Source organism: Kogia breviceps, chromosome 14 (genome assembly GCF_026419965.1).
Source record: "Kogia breviceps isolate mKogBre1 chromosome 14, mKogBre1 haplotype 1, whole genome shotgun sequence".
Taxonomy (NCBI): domain Eukaryota; kingdom Metazoa; phylum Chordata; class Mammalia; order Artiodactyla; family Physeteridae; genus Kogia; species Kogia breviceps.
The window spans coordinates 42,995,493-43,011,686 of record NC_081323.1 but is presented as its reverse complement, the minus strand read 5'-3'; the positions used below and the strand labels follow the sequence as shown (position 1 = coordinate 43,011,686).

The 16,194-nt window shown below is 41.4% G+C and overlaps 1 protein-coding gene across 2 annotated transcripts in view; it reads right to left on the bottom strand.

The window, feature by feature from the left end:
• Positions 1 to 2,475: 2,475 nt before the first annotated feature.
• The window catches only part of FERMT1 (FERM domain containing kindlin 1), a 59,301-nt gene continuing 45,582 nt past the window's right edge, over positions 2,476 to 16,194 (bottom strand). For both annotated transcript variants that reach the window (XM_059037624.2, XM_059037625.2), the window contains exons 10-15: positions 12,714 to 12,838; positions 11,853 to 11,959; positions 10,167 to 10,388; positions 9,428 to 9,552; positions 8,224 to 8,365; positions 2,476 to 4,878 (exon numbers count right to left, since the gene is read on the bottom strand). In XM_059037624.2, the coding sequence (XP_058893607.1) occupies positions 4,705 to 4,878; positions 8,224 to 8,365; positions 9,428 to 9,552; positions 10,167 to 10,388; positions 11,853 to 11,959; positions 12,714 to 12,838 (895 nt within the window). In that variant the 3' untranslated portion in view covers positions 2,476 to 4,704. The remainder of the gene's footprint in view (positions 4,879 to 8,223; positions 8,366 to 9,427; positions 9,553 to 10,166; positions 10,389 to 11,852; positions 11,960 to 12,713; positions 12,839 to 16,194) is intronic.

Here is a 16,194-nt window from a genome sequence, read left to right as displayed (position 1 = left end):
TGCTGGGTTCCTGGACAGGACAGCACCGTCAGTGGGGGTCCCCTGAGAAGGAGGGGCTGTGGGATTTTTCCTCTGTAACGACTGGAGAAACTGAGGCCTGCTGGGGAATTATGGGTCTTCAAGGTCACATGGCGAGTCAGAAGGAAGTAAATTCATTTAGTTGAAAATCTCTTCAACAGTTGTTAGTGAGGAGCATTAGTGAGCCTGAAGAGAAACCTCACCTTCCCATTCTGCTTACGTGCATTCATAGGGGCTCTTCTGAGGGAACTGGGTCTTCATGCAACACGGATGTTTGGGCAAATGTGGGGAGGCTCCCGGAGGCTGTTTCTAAATCGTCTGATCTGGTGTTATGTGAAGTGGCTTCCATGGAGCTCTGGGCTTAAGGGTGGCTTAATTCACTGGGATCTGACCTTTTACTCAGCAAAAGGGTTCAGCTCTGAAGAAGTCTGAGAACACATCACCCCAAGGCCGGTGGGAGCTCCGGGGCAGCGCAGGCATTTGTGAGGAGGGAGAATGCGCAGGCTGGTTTTGTTCTCTTTGATGGAGCTCAGTAACGTCACTCGGCTTCAGGAAGGTACCTGCTGTTGAGAAAGGGGACGGGGAAACTTGAACACAGGAAGGGCGACGTGCTAACCTTCAGCTTTTCCAGGATTTCCAGGGTTCAATGGCTCTCGAAGGAAGGGGGCATGAAGGGGAAAAAGGGGTGAAACAGAAGAGGAGGTGGCTCCCTCCCACCCCTGCCATCCAGAGAGATTCTCGAGTGATAGTGGGGCGGCAGGGAGAGGAGGAAGCAGGAAAACCACGTTTGTGTGGGAAAGTAATGAAAAAAATTCATATATATATAGCATTATTTCACATGATCATATCTCCTGTGATTTCATAAAAATCATGTGTTCATGTGGGAAAATAATGAAAGAATATAGTTCGTATGTATTTCACTATTTCACATGATTTTCCTGCCTTTTCCCCTTCCTCCTGTCACTGCAGAATCTCTCAGGGAGGTTGGAGGCGTGGAAGGGAGCCTCCCTTTCTATTTTACTCTTTGCTGAATGTACTGAAGTGAAAAAGAAGTCTTTACTTACAAGTGAATTACTTTTTTTTTTTTTTTTTAGCAATTTCAGAAAACAAATACTGCAGGATGTCTTGGCTTCAAGTGCCTGCAACTCAAAGATGAGTTTTGAGATGAAAGACTCATTTGTTTACTTTTTCGACCATGGGATTGAAAATGAAACTTTCCCAGAATCAAAATACCCACTGCTCTGGCTCCCAGACCTTTTTTTAAAAAACTAATTAATTTACTTTTGGCTGCGTTGGGTCTTCATTGCTGCACCTGGGCTTTCTCTAGTTGTGACGAGTGGGCGCTACTCTTTGTTGCGGAGCACGGGCTCTAGGCATGCGGGCTTCAGTAGTTGTGGCACACGGGCTCAGTAGTTGTGGCTCACGGGCTCTAGAGCGCAGGCTCAGTAGTTGTGGCACACGGGCTTGGTTGCTCCATGGCACGTGGGATCTTCCCGGACCAGGGCTTGGACCCGTGTCCCCTGAATTGGCAGGCAGATTCTTAACCACTGTGCCACCAGGGAAGCCCTCCCAGACCTTTTTGATCCACCTGCACCTCCCCAGCTCCTCTGTGGCAGCCAATCCTCTGACTTCCCTGGCCCTCCCCAACCGGTGTGTGACATGGGGACACTGAGCTCAGGAGAGGCCTGCCTTGGGGCTGGGGGTGGGGCAGGCAGTTCAAGGCTGAGCAGGGCTGGAAATGGAAGGGTGGTGTTTGCTGAGTTAAGCTCAGTGGTCTCGGGAGTTAAGACCTGGCTCTGAATCTTGGTTCCACTGCTTACTCTTGGTGTTACGTTGGGCAAGTTACTTCACCTTCGGAGCCTGGTTTCTCCTTTGTGAAATGAGAAGGCAAGCCATTTCTGCTCCCTGTGGGTTGATGTAAGAATTGCACAAAGTGTTATATAGCACATGGAACTATATTCAATGTCTTGTAATAACCTCTAATGGATAAGAATCTGTACACCTGAAACTAATACAATATTGTAAATCAACTGCAGTTAAATTAAAACAAAAGAATTGCATGAAGGGATATCTAAAAACTACACATTCCTAACCCTATGGACCATCTATCACTAAACCAAAGATGTGCCCATGACATGTGGTCATCAAATCAGAGGCCCTCTGATGCCCCTCTGCCTCTGGCTATTTTTTTGCTCTATGGTGCTTTTTCCAAAAGGTAGACCCGGATAAAAAGAGCTCATGATATGTCAGGAAATCTAGTGACAGTCAATGACAAAAGAGTTGAAACCAGTGGTTAAGTGAGGTTTCTAAGTCAATCTCACTGCAGAGAATAGCTCAGATATTGGAATTGTGAGGAAAAGCAATTGTTAAACCTGAAAGTTGCACTCCTTTTTCATAATGGAGAAAATATTCACCTTTTTAGAGGCAACAGACTGGAGAGGATACAACTAGACCATATTCAAATCCATATAAACCTTTTAATTTAAAAAGTCATATAAAATACACAAAAAAATGCAGACTTCCCCATGTACTATAGATAAGAAATCAAACAGGGCTGAAAGGCACACATTAATTTCAAATTTCATCATAGGAAGTCAGGTGACCCAATGTAAAAAAATGTCCTTAAGTTGCTCTTTGGAATAGCAGTGCTTAAGGTTTTCCTGCCATGCTTGTTTATTCCTCTGGGATGTGGCTGTGGAGTTGTGGAAGAAATGCTCCCCTGAAAGTCTGGTTAAACTGGTCAACTCTTTTGAGTGTCTTCATGGAAATGTCAGACAACCAGGAAAAGCTAAGGAAGAAGGTTGAACCAAAGGTTTAGCTTTGGTAAATCAGGCAGAGCTGCATTTGACAGCAGACAGGTAAACTGTGACATCAAGGAGCATTATTTTAATGTCGGGCCCAGCTAGGTTCTAAAATAATGGAGCCCAGGATTATGGAGAAATGACCACCAAGTTCAATGCAGTTCACTTGGCACTGGTTTCTGTACAAAGCGTTTCAAACTCAGTTCTTTTTGACATGGACCAGATTTTCCAAGTGCCCGAGCCACATCCAGGCTTTAAGCTGGGCCTGACATTCAGGTGTTGCCTCAAGATTCTTCACTAACATTCACCTCTAAGGAGAGGCTGAAAGAGGAATTTCCAGTGACAGCTTCTGGCTCAGGGCCCAAGGGTCCCCAGCCAAGGCTGTCTCGAGGTGGCCCCCAGAATTTCAGAGATCTCTCTTCTCAAACAGTTTTGTTAGGAAATAAAGCAACAGCCAATGTTTTTGGGCATCTGAAGTCCAGCCAGGCCCCCTGAGGTTTGCATCCTAAAAGAACTTCAAAATGGAAACAGGGTCTCAGCCTTACCCTTGCAACCCACATCCTTTGTGTGACAGGAGAATATTTATAAAAACATAATAAAATACATCTGCTATTTCCCTCTAACCCCAGTACTGCTTTTTACCTTCTTAAAACTCACTCCTCCCAACACTGATGAACCAAAACAGAAAATGACAATTGAGGCAGCTGTTAATTAGCCCACATTCACGTCTCAAGGCAGAGACAACAGAGCAAAAAGTAGAGAAAAAAAAAAGGTCCATTATCGGCTTTTGATTTACAAAGCCAAAGGCCTTTAGGGGAAAGGCCGTGAGCCATATAAACAGACACAAATCCAGAACACTGGGTAGTGATAAGAGCAAGGCTTCCCTACCCCAGAGACCAGCCAAAGGCCCTAAGTAGACAGAAGCCCCTGGGGAAGCTGAGAGCCCTTAATTTGGTGGTCTTTGGGGACGGGGCTGCCCTGTGTCCTGTTCTTCTCTCCCTGACTGGTTGGGATGGAGACCTCAATGGAAGCCTTGATCCTGGGAGGTGGTTTTTATGAAGAGAGAACTGAGCCCATCTTCCTGAGCCCCAACCCAGAGGAGAAGCTGTTGAGACATGGAGTGGGTTTGAGGAATGGGTTTCCCTGAACCCCTGTGTCTTTAGAAGGATTTAAGGGATCCCCTTTGATCCTGGCTGAAGGATCCCCAGGAATGGAATGGGACTTGCAGGTGGGGCAGTAACCAATGTTCAAGACCAGATGGGTCAATGGTCACCTTGGCAGATGTCACTCAGGACTAATGACACTGAGGGCCACTACTCTGACTCCTTGTTGCCAACCGGTACCAGGTAACCCCACCTTTCCCCAGACCTTCACCCCCAGACTTTGACCTACAGGACAGAAGTGTATTCAGGGGTTCCCTATGCCATTTCACAAGATGGTAGTTAAAGGCACTTCTGTTAAGGAAAGACATATTTCTTTTCATACCTGAGTTTGGGGAATAAGATTTGTCTTTGCTATATGTGCTTTTAACCTGTCTTTCCTGTGACTTAGCAACAAAGCAAATAAGCACACGGACAGCTTCTAGCCATGCACTTGCAGGTTCTGCAGGTCATAGCTACACGCGGAGCCTTAGAGTAATGCCGAGCAGGGTCCTCTCTTCCGCCCCGCGTTACAGAAGAGGTTAACTGAGGCCCCTTCCACAGCGGGTAGCAGAGGGCAGAGCGAGGAGAGGGACGTGCTAGGCAGGGTGCTGCAAATGAGGCGAGGGTCTGGGTGTCCGGTGGTGAATATACGCTGTCAGCCTGGAATGTACACATGGTGCAGGCCGTTGACCCAACGTCCGGGTAGGCCCGCCCTCTGTGTAGGCCCAGCAGGCCTGCTCTGCTCACTCCTGGCCGCCCGTCAACTTGTGGAACAGGTCCTCATCGAGCGTTTCATTCTGGTCCTTGGAGCGGGTGGACAGGAAAATGTAGCCGCCGATGTACTCATGCACGACTTTGCAATCCGCACTCAGGCAGGTGAATGCGATGGAGACGTTCTGGTCAAATTCGATCGCCACCTGGAAGAGGAAGGCACAGGTATGCTTAAGCTCTGACAAGGACGAATGAGAAAGAAGCCGCTTGGCTGGAGATGGTCCCAGAGCTGAGGACTGCTGAGGTGCTGACAGATGGGTTTCCCCAAACCCTGCAAAACTCACCGCTTGCATCAAAGCTTACAGAAAACGTCTCTGCTCTCTGGGCGCCCTCTTGTGGTGTCAGCTTTGCTGCACACCTGGCAAAGCATTCTAACGCTCAACACAAAAGATACTTCCTGTCTGGCTCTTTAGATGAAAGAACTGTCTAAGCACTCCCTGTGTGGAGGGGCAGAGTGATTTGCAGATTTTTTAGTGGAGAGGAAAAGGCCCACGTGAATTTTCCTACAGCCACAGCCCTCACTCCTTCCCAGCTGGTAGTCATAAACTCTAACACTGGAAGAAACTGAAGCTTGACCCGTTCTCCACCTTGGCTGCCCACTGGAATCAGCTGGGGACCTTTAAGAATCACTGATCTACACAGAAACATTCTAGTCTAGAACCCTTCATTTCTCCCAATTACTTCTTTTCATCATCCAACAGTGGGTGAGTACAGGCACATGTGTCACTTAGATGTGATTTACAATTTCATTTCCAAAGGTCCTTTTCAGAAGACGGCCTTTCAATGAATTTTAACACAAAGTGTACAAAATGTGTTAGTTTACTAACTCTACTTTTGTCTTACTTTGGCAACCCCTTTAATATCTAGAGACTAGATATTATAAAATTAGGACCCATTTGTCCAGTATGTACATAATATATACAGTAAAGTTAAACCAAAGGCATGTAACATATAGAGTAATGGATAAATTGAAATGTTCAATAGTACACACCAGCAAAGGTCTTTTGCAAGGCTCATTCTTTATTTTGCAACATCTAAGCTTTTTAGATGTCCTGAGGTGACAATGTATGATTAAAAGTAGAGCTAGTGAATTAACCAATTGGTAAATATCTTTGTTACAACTGATAAAAAAAAGCAGCATCTTGGATATGGAATTGTTAAACCGTCTCTGAGAAATGTACGTCAGGACTAGCTCGTGTTCGTATGTATATTTTGATTTCTGTCTCATTCAATGGAACATTAAGGGAATGTAGTATTTTAATCATAACTCTACCAATATCTTTATCTAGAGGCCTGTTGCCATTTTTGTCTTTTATCAAATTTTTATTGCCAAGAAAGGCAGAATTACATTTTTTTCCTTGTAGATTGAGTTGGTGTAGTGTATTCTTGGTTATCAAAATACTCAAATAGCTTTGGGACTTTGAAATGGTAAATATTCCTGATGTCTGAAAAAGCACAGTACATAACTGTATGATCTTACTTATATGAAAATGGATGCTTAGTTGTATAGATACACAAATGAGACCTAGAAGGACACATCAAACGGTAAACTGCTTATGATTATGGATGACTGTTTTTTGCTTCTTGTGTTTTTTGGTTTCGTATTATGCACATGTTAACTTTTAAAAAATAAATGTTATTTTAAAAACAAACAAAAAAAGAATCACTGATCTCAGTAATTCCCAGAGTCAGATTTCTTTTTTCCAAACAGTGTTATTGAGGTATAACCGATGTATAATAAACAGACCTATTTAAGGTGCACAGTTGGATCATTTCTTTTTTTTTCAAGTTGTAGTTGATTTACAATGTTGTGTTAACTTCTGCTGTACAGCAAAGTGATTCAGTTATACACATATACATTCTTTTTAAAATATTCTTTTCCATTATGGTTCACCATAAGATATTGAATATAGTTCTCCATATCCTATACAATAGGACCTTGTTTATCCATTCTATATATAAAAGCTTACATCTGCTAACCCCAACCTCCCACTCCACCCCTCCCCCAATCTTCTCCCCCTTGGCAACGACCAGTCTGTTCTCTGTGTTCGTGAGTCTGTTTCTGTTTTGTAGATAGGTTCATTTGTGTCATATTTTAGATTCTGCATATAAGTGATATCATATGGTATTTGTTTTTCTCTTTCTGACTTACTTCACTTAGTATGATAATCTCAGGCTGCATCCATGTTGCTGCAAAAGGCATTATTTTGTTCTTTTTTATAGCTGAGTAGTATTCCATTGTACCTAGGTACCACATCTTCTTTGTCCATTCATCTGTTGATGGACATTTAGGTTGTTTCCATATCTTGGCTATTGTGAATAGTGCTGCTATGAACATAGGGGTGCATATATCTTTTTGAATTAAGAGTTTTGTCAGGATATATGTCCAGGAGTGGGATTGCTGGATCATATGGTAATTCTATTTTTAGTTTTCTGAGGAACCTCCATACTGTTTTCCATAGCGGCTGTACCAACTTACATTCCCACTAACAGTGTAGGAGGGTTCCCTTTTCTCCACATCCTCTGCAGTATTTGTAATTTATAGTTTTTAGTGATGGCCATTCTGACTGGTGTGAGTGAGGTGGTACCTCATTGTAGTTTTGATTTGCATTTCCCAGAGTCAGATTTACATGGCCTTGAGGGTACAAGGTTTTTGAGTCACTGCCTTAGAGGCCATCTAATCTCAGAACATTGTTCTGCAAATAAGTCCAGATGGTCAACAGCCCTGCTGAGAGGAATCCATGGTTCTTAGAAAAAGAAAAATGTGAGTCTTTTTTCCTCGCTCTACATTGACAGCTTTATACTGGAAAAATGGGAATGCCAAAGGAATGCGGTAAAGATCCTATATCAGCAACAGCAGAATGTTTTAAATCATCAGGACACTCAGGTGTGTCTGACTTGGTCTAGCATGTCCTGTGATGCAGACATGGCCTGACCTGGTTCCTAGGTTGGAGATGATGGGGGCTGAGGGCTCCTGAACCCAGAGGCTAAGTTTCCTCCATGACCCCTGTGTACCTCGCTGGCTTCTCTGATACTTTTCTCCTTTGGGACTGGAATGCTCTCCAGGTGGGCAGTTGAGCCTCTGAGTTCTCAACCAGTTACATCTCTTGGCAGCCAGTCAGATGACGCCTGTTTTGTATTTATTTTGTATGATATTTACATCTCAGGTAGTTTCAGCTAAGTAATTATCAGCCTAAATCTTACATAATCATACACTGAGTTCAATGAAATAAATCAAAGTGCTCAGCAATTTTAGAGTCTGTCTGTATGAAGACTAAGCCAACTTGTGATAATTCAAAAGCATTTGGTCTGTGCTTGCTAGGAAACTGCCCAGAACTGCATGTGATTATTTTAGCAGACAATTACCACATGCTTGTGGTTTCTGAGTTCTAAGTGTAATAACACCTTCTTAAAATCAAAATAAGCTGCAGTTCTGAGGGAACACACATTTATAGGCTCAATGCTGAATGTACCAAAAACTTTCACTTTACCTGCCGGATTTCCCAGTTTACATTCCACTGTTTCATATTTGTAAATCTCCATGTTGTAATTGGAATCCCAGTGGCTGCATCGATTCTAATCAACCTGTTATATGAAACTCCCAGAATGTCATCTTTCTTGCTTCCTTTAAATCTGAAAAAAAAATAATTAAAATATGTAACTGCTTCCTGTAATATGATGTTCATTCACATACAACTTCTTAAAGATAATACCAACATTTCAAATCATTTCTGAAGAACAGACAATGAGGGATTAACTTTCGATAGAAGGGCATTTTTATTAGGATAGAATATAAAGGCTGGAGAGTAGGCTGTCCTGCAGACATTATTTAAGTGAAATTGACATCAGAGGAAAGCAAAATAAGAGGCAGTCAAGTCAGTTAATTCAAATTAGCACCAACTGTGTATGCTAGGTACACTTCTAGGCGCTGGGAATACAGCAGTGACCTAAACAGACAGAAGATTCCTGACCTCATGCAGCTTGTGTTCTAGTTGGGGGAGAGGGTCATGAATAAGTGAAATATACATGCCAGATAAGGTCATAAAGGAGGATAAGGCACAGAAGTGGGACAGGGAATATTGGCAATGAGGTTGTTACAATTTTAAATCAAGAGGGAAGATCTCAGTGAGAAGGGAGATTTGATCAAAGAACTAATGTCTGTGAGGGAGTGAGCCATGTGGATATCTGGGGAAAAAGTATCTTAGGCAGAGGGCACAGTCAGTGCGAAAGCCAGAGTTTTTTTTTTTTTCCTCAGGCTCAAGGCCCTGCTAGGAGGCCAGTGTGGCTGGGCACAGTGAAGGAGGGGAGAGGATGTGAAATTCCAGCACTAAGGTCGTGTAAGGCCACTGTAAGGATTTGGCTCTTACTCTGAGTGTGACACAATGTCTTCAGATGGTGGTGAGCAAAGGCCTGATGTGGTTTGACTGAGATCTTAAAAGGATCACTCTTGCTGCTAAGTTGAAAACTTAGGGGACCCAGGAGAAGCAGAGAGACCTGGTAGGCACTGTGAACAGAGGTATGGAAGATTATCATGAGCAGCCAAAAGTGTTTGGGCCATTTGTGAAAGGACAGTATTCTAAAATTAAAAAAAAAAAAAGAGTTCTACATTCTAGACCAAATGAGAATAAACTGGGCTCCATGAAACCACTTAAAATTGAACAGAAAGTGAGAGAGGCAAGTGAGCATTGTAATCACCTGACAAGGTAGTAGGTGAGGCCGAATTCAGGTAGAGACTGCCATGCCTGAATGAACTGCAGCTTGGCTTCGACCAGGGGCATCTGGGCCACGTTCTGATGGGCTTCCAGGATGCGGGCTGCCAGCTAAGCAGAAGTGGGAGATGTCAAATTCTCCTTAGCAGGCACTGACTCTCTACAGCAATCATCCCGTTAGCCCCGAGTCCCCAACGAGAAGAATGAATGCAAGGCCCAACTACAGCTCCACAAAGACAATTCCTCCCATTCATTCATTCATTCACCCTCTCTCTCTCTTTCTATAATACATGCAAATCACTGCAGAGAAACAGGAAGATGGACCAACACATAAGTATCTAAGCTTTATGTAGATGAAGAGTCCTGAGTTCTTCTTTCTGGGGTCTGTGGTCTCCATGGACAATGGTTCTACTTGAATCAGTTTATCTTTGTAACTTTCAACCCACTCTTATGGAAGCATAACTTAAAATTTTAATTTGTGGGGACTAAATCATTATTTTTAAATTAGGTTTATTCTGAGAATATTGCCATGTTCAGTTAGCAGTATAGTCACTGCTAACAAAATTCACAATAATTTCTTAATATCATCTAATACCCAGTTCACAGTCAAATTTCCCCATCAGCTGATTTTTCATGATGATGATCTCAGTCATTTTAATTATTTATTTTATTTCAGAAAATACAGAATTTGCTGCAAATAATCACCCCAACCAGATTAGCAGTACCTGTTTAGACTTGTGCTTTTTTGCACACCTAGGTGACACAAAACATTCCGGGTTCATATCCATGTTTTCAAGACCGGAAGCCACCTGAGATGCTGAGTTCCGGTTTTTCATCCTCAGAAATGAAAGGATGTTAAGGACCTCTGGCTGGTAGGAGCTGTCCGCCATGGTTTTGCCCTTTGATGCCAAGATGCAGGCAGCCATCCACTGGGCATACTGACTCTCCTGCAGCAAACACCAGAGAGCTGAGAAGTAAGTTCAAATGCAAAGCAGCCATGCTGGGAAGAGAGCAGGACCTGAGCTTTCATCTCTATGATACAAAACCGTCACCTTCCCAGCAAGGGAAGATATGAAGTGGCACACATTCAGACTGGCTGTACCACGTAATTTAAAGTCCAATGAGAGCTTTTGAGTCCTGTGCTGAGTTTCTAGATACCACGGGGCTAGAGAATATGAATGTCAACTTTAAGAAATTCCGTGCAGGGAACTTTGCATTTAAAGACGAACCAAGGAGGGACTTCCCTGGTGGTGCAGTGGATAAAACTCCATGCTCCCAATGCAGTGGCCTGGGTTCGATCCCTGGTCAGGGAACTAGATCCCACATGCATGCTGCAACTAAGAGTTTTCATGCCTCAACTAAGGAGCCTGCGAGCCACAGCTAAGGAGCCCATGTGCTGTAACTAAGGAGCTGATGAGCTGCAACTAAGGAGCCTGCCTGCCGCAACTAAGACCCGATGCAACCAAATAAACTAAAAAAAAAAAAAAAAAAAAAAAGAACCAAGGACACAAAGGAGCTCCATGGGACACAGACAGTTGAAAACCCAAACTACCCCATAGCGTCCTTGACACATATTTCCATTTTCATATCACATCTTATCTCTATGACAGAAGAAAATGAGGAAAAATCATTAACTGACTCCTCATATTATTTCTCCCATGGCCTATCCTTAGTAAAGATTCTAATCCCATGGTAGGAATCAGGTCCATTGGTGGTGCTGAACCAGTTAGTGGTGGCTTCTATTGTTCTTTAATGTCTGTGCTCATTTGTTACCTCAGGGAGCAAAGGGGAGTGGTCCCAGAAGCCAAGGGGATGCATGTGAAGAATCGAATTAATTCTTCAGGGCAACAGTAGGTGTGGTTCACTGAATCACTGGCTTCAATCTTCACCCTCCTAGCAACCACACCTCTTGCCATGTAATTTTACAGTCCCTCCCACCAGAGCCAGAGTGTAATTTCCCATCTCTTGACTTTGGGCCACGCCATGGATGTGCTTTAGTCAATGGAGCATGGGTGGAAATGACAGTGTACCTACCGATTGACTGCAAGCTTAAGATTTAGGAGGTCTCACATGTTCCCAGTTGCCCTCTGGCACTTCTGCCATCACTATGAGAAGAGCCTCCTCCCCAGGCAGCCTGGGACCCAGAATAAATCCCATGAGCTCAACCTGCGATAAGGAGACAGCCGAGCCAGATGGATGGCTTGAAGCAGATCTGCCCAGATGCCTGGATCACTCAATCCCCAGCCCACCTACAGAAAGTTTATTGGTATGTGTCTTTGTGATTTTTGTGATTGTTTGTTACAAAGCAATAGCTGACTGATGAGTGCTCTCATTTGAGAAAACACCTGAGATGGTTTGTCCTGAGGCTTAATAAAGGTGAAGTGACTTACCATTTTTGTGGTTTTACTTACATGGTCACATCTCAGATATACTTCATTCATACCATCAGCAACTGGGATTAATAACTTGATTCCAAATTTTCTCCCTGCTACATTTACATCTGGCACAACTTCACAGCCTGAATGATAAAAGGCAAGGACCGAACTGAGTTCTGAGAGATCTTAGACAAATATCAGATGTGCATCTAAAATAAAGACTTTGAACATAAGTTTCTCAGGTTTGGTTCTCTTCTGAAAAACTGAGGAGGAGGCTGATAACATTAATTAAAGGATAACTAGATAAGTTATGAACATAACATGGATAAATAAAAATATTTATTTTATGGATTTCTTAAATAATCATCAGTTGAATTCATTTGTCAGGTTGATTTGGCTATTCTAACTCATATAATCAATGATTGAATATAAGCTTTGAAATGAATTAAAGCAGAGGGAATCCTCTGATTGTCACAATGATAAGGGAATTGAATGCACTAGTTAATTAAATTTTTAGTTAATGGAGTTACCAGTACACTCACAGCCACTTTCAGAAATCAGGCACAAAAGTGATACTGAATTAGACATAACTGTTTTGGAATTCAGAGCGCTTTTCAGGATCCAACAATATCTCATGTACTACGTTTATGACACCAATTACCACCACTTCAGAGACTTGGACACACTGGGAAAGAAGGGACAGCATAACACAAATAACCATTCACTGGTTTGCATTTCAGGTCCATGTTTCAAGGAGGAGCTGCAGGCAGGCGGTCACTGACAACCTGTAACATAAGAGGTTCCTCTGGGAGTGAACCTGCTTCACCGGTGGGAGTCTTGGCTTTCATCCGCTTGCTGGACCGTGACAAGCCATAACAAGATATTGGACCCTCTTACCTCTAAGATTTAGTTTTTCTACTGGTTCTCCTTGTTCAAGTTCCTTATTTTTAAAGTAGGCTATAGACGTGTCTTTAAAGACGAACCAATATTGTTTGAAAGCTTTTAATATTAGCTTCTTGGTCCTGCAAATTAAAGTAAAGTAAGCATTTGAAAAAGCATCCAGAAATGTAGGACACATTGCAAATTCAAGTGGATCAAAATGCTCTAGGGACCTTTGAAACAACATCCTCTGTATTTTTAAAAATAATTTTCAAATTGCTAACTCATTTCTAAAAACTGAAAATGGGGTTTTGATATGAGTTGCAGAAGTTAACACAAAATCTCAGGAGCTAGACCACCTGGGGCTACGCTCTGGCTCTGCTACTGTATAAATGTGTGGCCCTGGGTCACATGTACTGCTTCATCTGTCTGGGCCACATGTACTGCTTCTGTGTGATGGGAGAGTATCAGCCTCCAGTTCACAGGGCTTTTGTGAGGATGGAAAGAGGTAATCTCTATAAGGTACCTGGCAAACTGAAGTTCTCAACAAATTATTATTATTATTACTATGATGATGTGAGAAACATCCATGAATCTGGTGACATCTAAAATTTCAGTTTAATTCTTGAATCTGAAAAAGCTGTCTATACAGACAACACAATCTTCAGATTATCAGACATAAAAATCAGATATAAAGGTACTTTTCTGTACTTTCCTCTTGACCCTTATGAGAAACCACAAGAAAATTCTTAGTGAGCCATGGAAATCACCAAAATCTATAGCTAATCTACATAGACTCTACTCTTATTAAAAATATTTTGGGACAACATTGTAAATCAACTATACTTCAATTAAAAAATATTTTGGGGGAAGATCTCCAACCATGATATCCGTTGGGGCCAGAAAACTTTGTACTCTGGGCTAGACCAGGTTGGCAGTGCCAATGGCAGGCCTCAGCTGGGTCATTCAAAATAGAAAACAAGAGATCAAGCTGGGGAGTAGGGAAGGGGATACAGATGGACAGAGAAAAGGTAATAGGAATTGTATGTGGTTCAGTGGAACAATCCCAGCCTTGGGGGTGCATCAGGGTATCTCATGTCTGAGGGGTAGATTTCTGCATTCAAGAACAGAGGAAGAGAGGAAGCTTGGGCTTAACTGCACTCATATATAATTTGGGGTAAGTCTTTTAACATGTCAGTACTAGTCTTTCATTAGCTACAAATGTACTATCCTTAACACCAGGATAAGGGAGAAGATGGTCATTAAAAAACCAATGTATTACAGGAGATTATTATATAGCAATCACACAATAAAGTTGAAAAACATTATATGCAGTTAATATTTCTAGGATTTAGAAAATCACTACAATAAAATAGTATTTATCATGTTGAGAGTTGTAGGTAGTATAATTCTAAGGAACATATTTAAAAGATTGCTTGTCTAAGAATCAGATTCTCCAAAGTTAATATTTTCAAAATAAAATCTAAAGACACAGCCTACAACCAAAAGACAGTGAAGTCTCAGTTTAGTTCTAGGCATCTAAATATTTCTATTCAGAATTAAGAATGAAACTCTGCTTCTCTATTTTAACTGGACTTTATGAGTATCAAAAGATCTTAAATTCTCTCTACTATTTTCTTCCAAGTTGGTTCATTCTCCAGCTGCTTTTGCATATCCCCAAAACTAATAATGTTTCAGAGGCTGAGGCAGGGAAGGGAAGGAGGAGTGGAGAAGGTGGCTGGGTGGGGAATGGTGCACACAAGAATGAGACAGTTTTTTGTACACTGAAAACTAGATGACACTGTTGAAAAAAATTGGAGAAGACACAAATAAATGGAAAGATACTCCATGCTCATGAATTGGAAGAATTAACATTGTTAAAATGTCCATATTACTTAAAGCAATCTACACATTATATGCAATCCCTAACAAAATCCCAAAGACATTTTTCACAGAAATAGAATAAAAAATTCTAAAGTCTATATGGAACCACAAAAGACTGAATAGCAAAAAGCAATATGAAGGGGGAAAACAAAACAAAACAAAATGAAACAAAACAAAAAACAAACAAACAAATGAAAAAACAAAGCTGGAGGTATCACACTCCCTGATTTTAAACTAAATCACAAAGCCATAGTAATCAAAATAGCATGGTATTGGCAGAAAAACCCATGCAGTTATGGACAATTAATTTATGACAAAGGTGCAAAGTACATACAATGGAGAAAGAATAGTCTCTTCAATAAATGGTGTTGGAAAAACTGGACCGCTACAGGCAAAAAATGAAACAAGATCACCATCTCACAACATACACAAAAAAAACTCAAAATGGATTAAAGACTTGAATGTAAGTCTTAACCATACCTAAAACCATAAACTACTAGAAGAAAACATAGGCAGTATGCTTATGTTGCGTTAATATCCAAAATATACAAAGAGCTCATACAACTCAACAACAACAAAAAACAAACAACTCAATTAAAAACCAGGCAGAGGAGCTGAATAGACATTTTTCCAAAGACATACAAGTGGCCAACAGGTACATGAAAAGATGTTAAACATCACTAATTATTAGGGAAATGCAAATCAAAACTACAAGGTTAAAATCATCTCATGCCTGTTAGATTGGCTATTATAAAAAATACAAGAAATAACAAGTATTGGTGAGGTTGCGGAGAAAAGGGAACCCTTATATGCTTTGGTAGGAATGCAAACCAGAATAGCCACCATGGAAAACAATATGGAGATTCTTCAAAAAATTAGGAATAGAACTACCATATAACCCCACAATTTCATTTCTGGGTATTTATCCATAAAATACAAGAACACTAATTTGAAAAGATATATATGCCTTTATGTTCACTGTGGCATTATTTATTGCCAAGATATGGAAACAACCAAAGCGTTCATCAACAAATGAACAGATAAAGAAGATGTGGTATGTATATGTATATGAATATATACATATGTATCATCTTTAATTTCTTTCATCAGTGTCTTATAAGTTTTTGCATACAGGTCTTTTGTCTCCTTAGGTAGATTTCTTCCAAGATATTTTATTCTTTTTGTTGCAATGGTAAATGGAAGTGTTTTCTTAATTTTACTCTCAGATTTTTCATCATTAGTGTATAAGAATGCCAGAGATTTCTGTGCATTAATTTTGTATCCTGCTACTTTACCGAATTCATTGATTAACTCTAGTAGTTTTCTGGTAGCATCCTGAGGATTCTCTATGTATAGTATCATGTCATCTGCAAACAGTGACAGCTTTACTTCTTCTTTTCCGATTTGGATTCCTTTTATTTCTTTTTCTTCTCTGACTGCTGTGCCTAGAACTTCCAAAACTAGGTTGGATAAGAGTGGTGAGAGTGGGCAACCTTGTCTTGTTCCTGATCTTATTGAAAATGGTTTCAGTTTTTCACCATTGAGGATGATGTTGGCTGTGGGTTTGTCATATATGGCCTTTATTATGTTGAGGAAAGTTCCCTCTATGCCTACT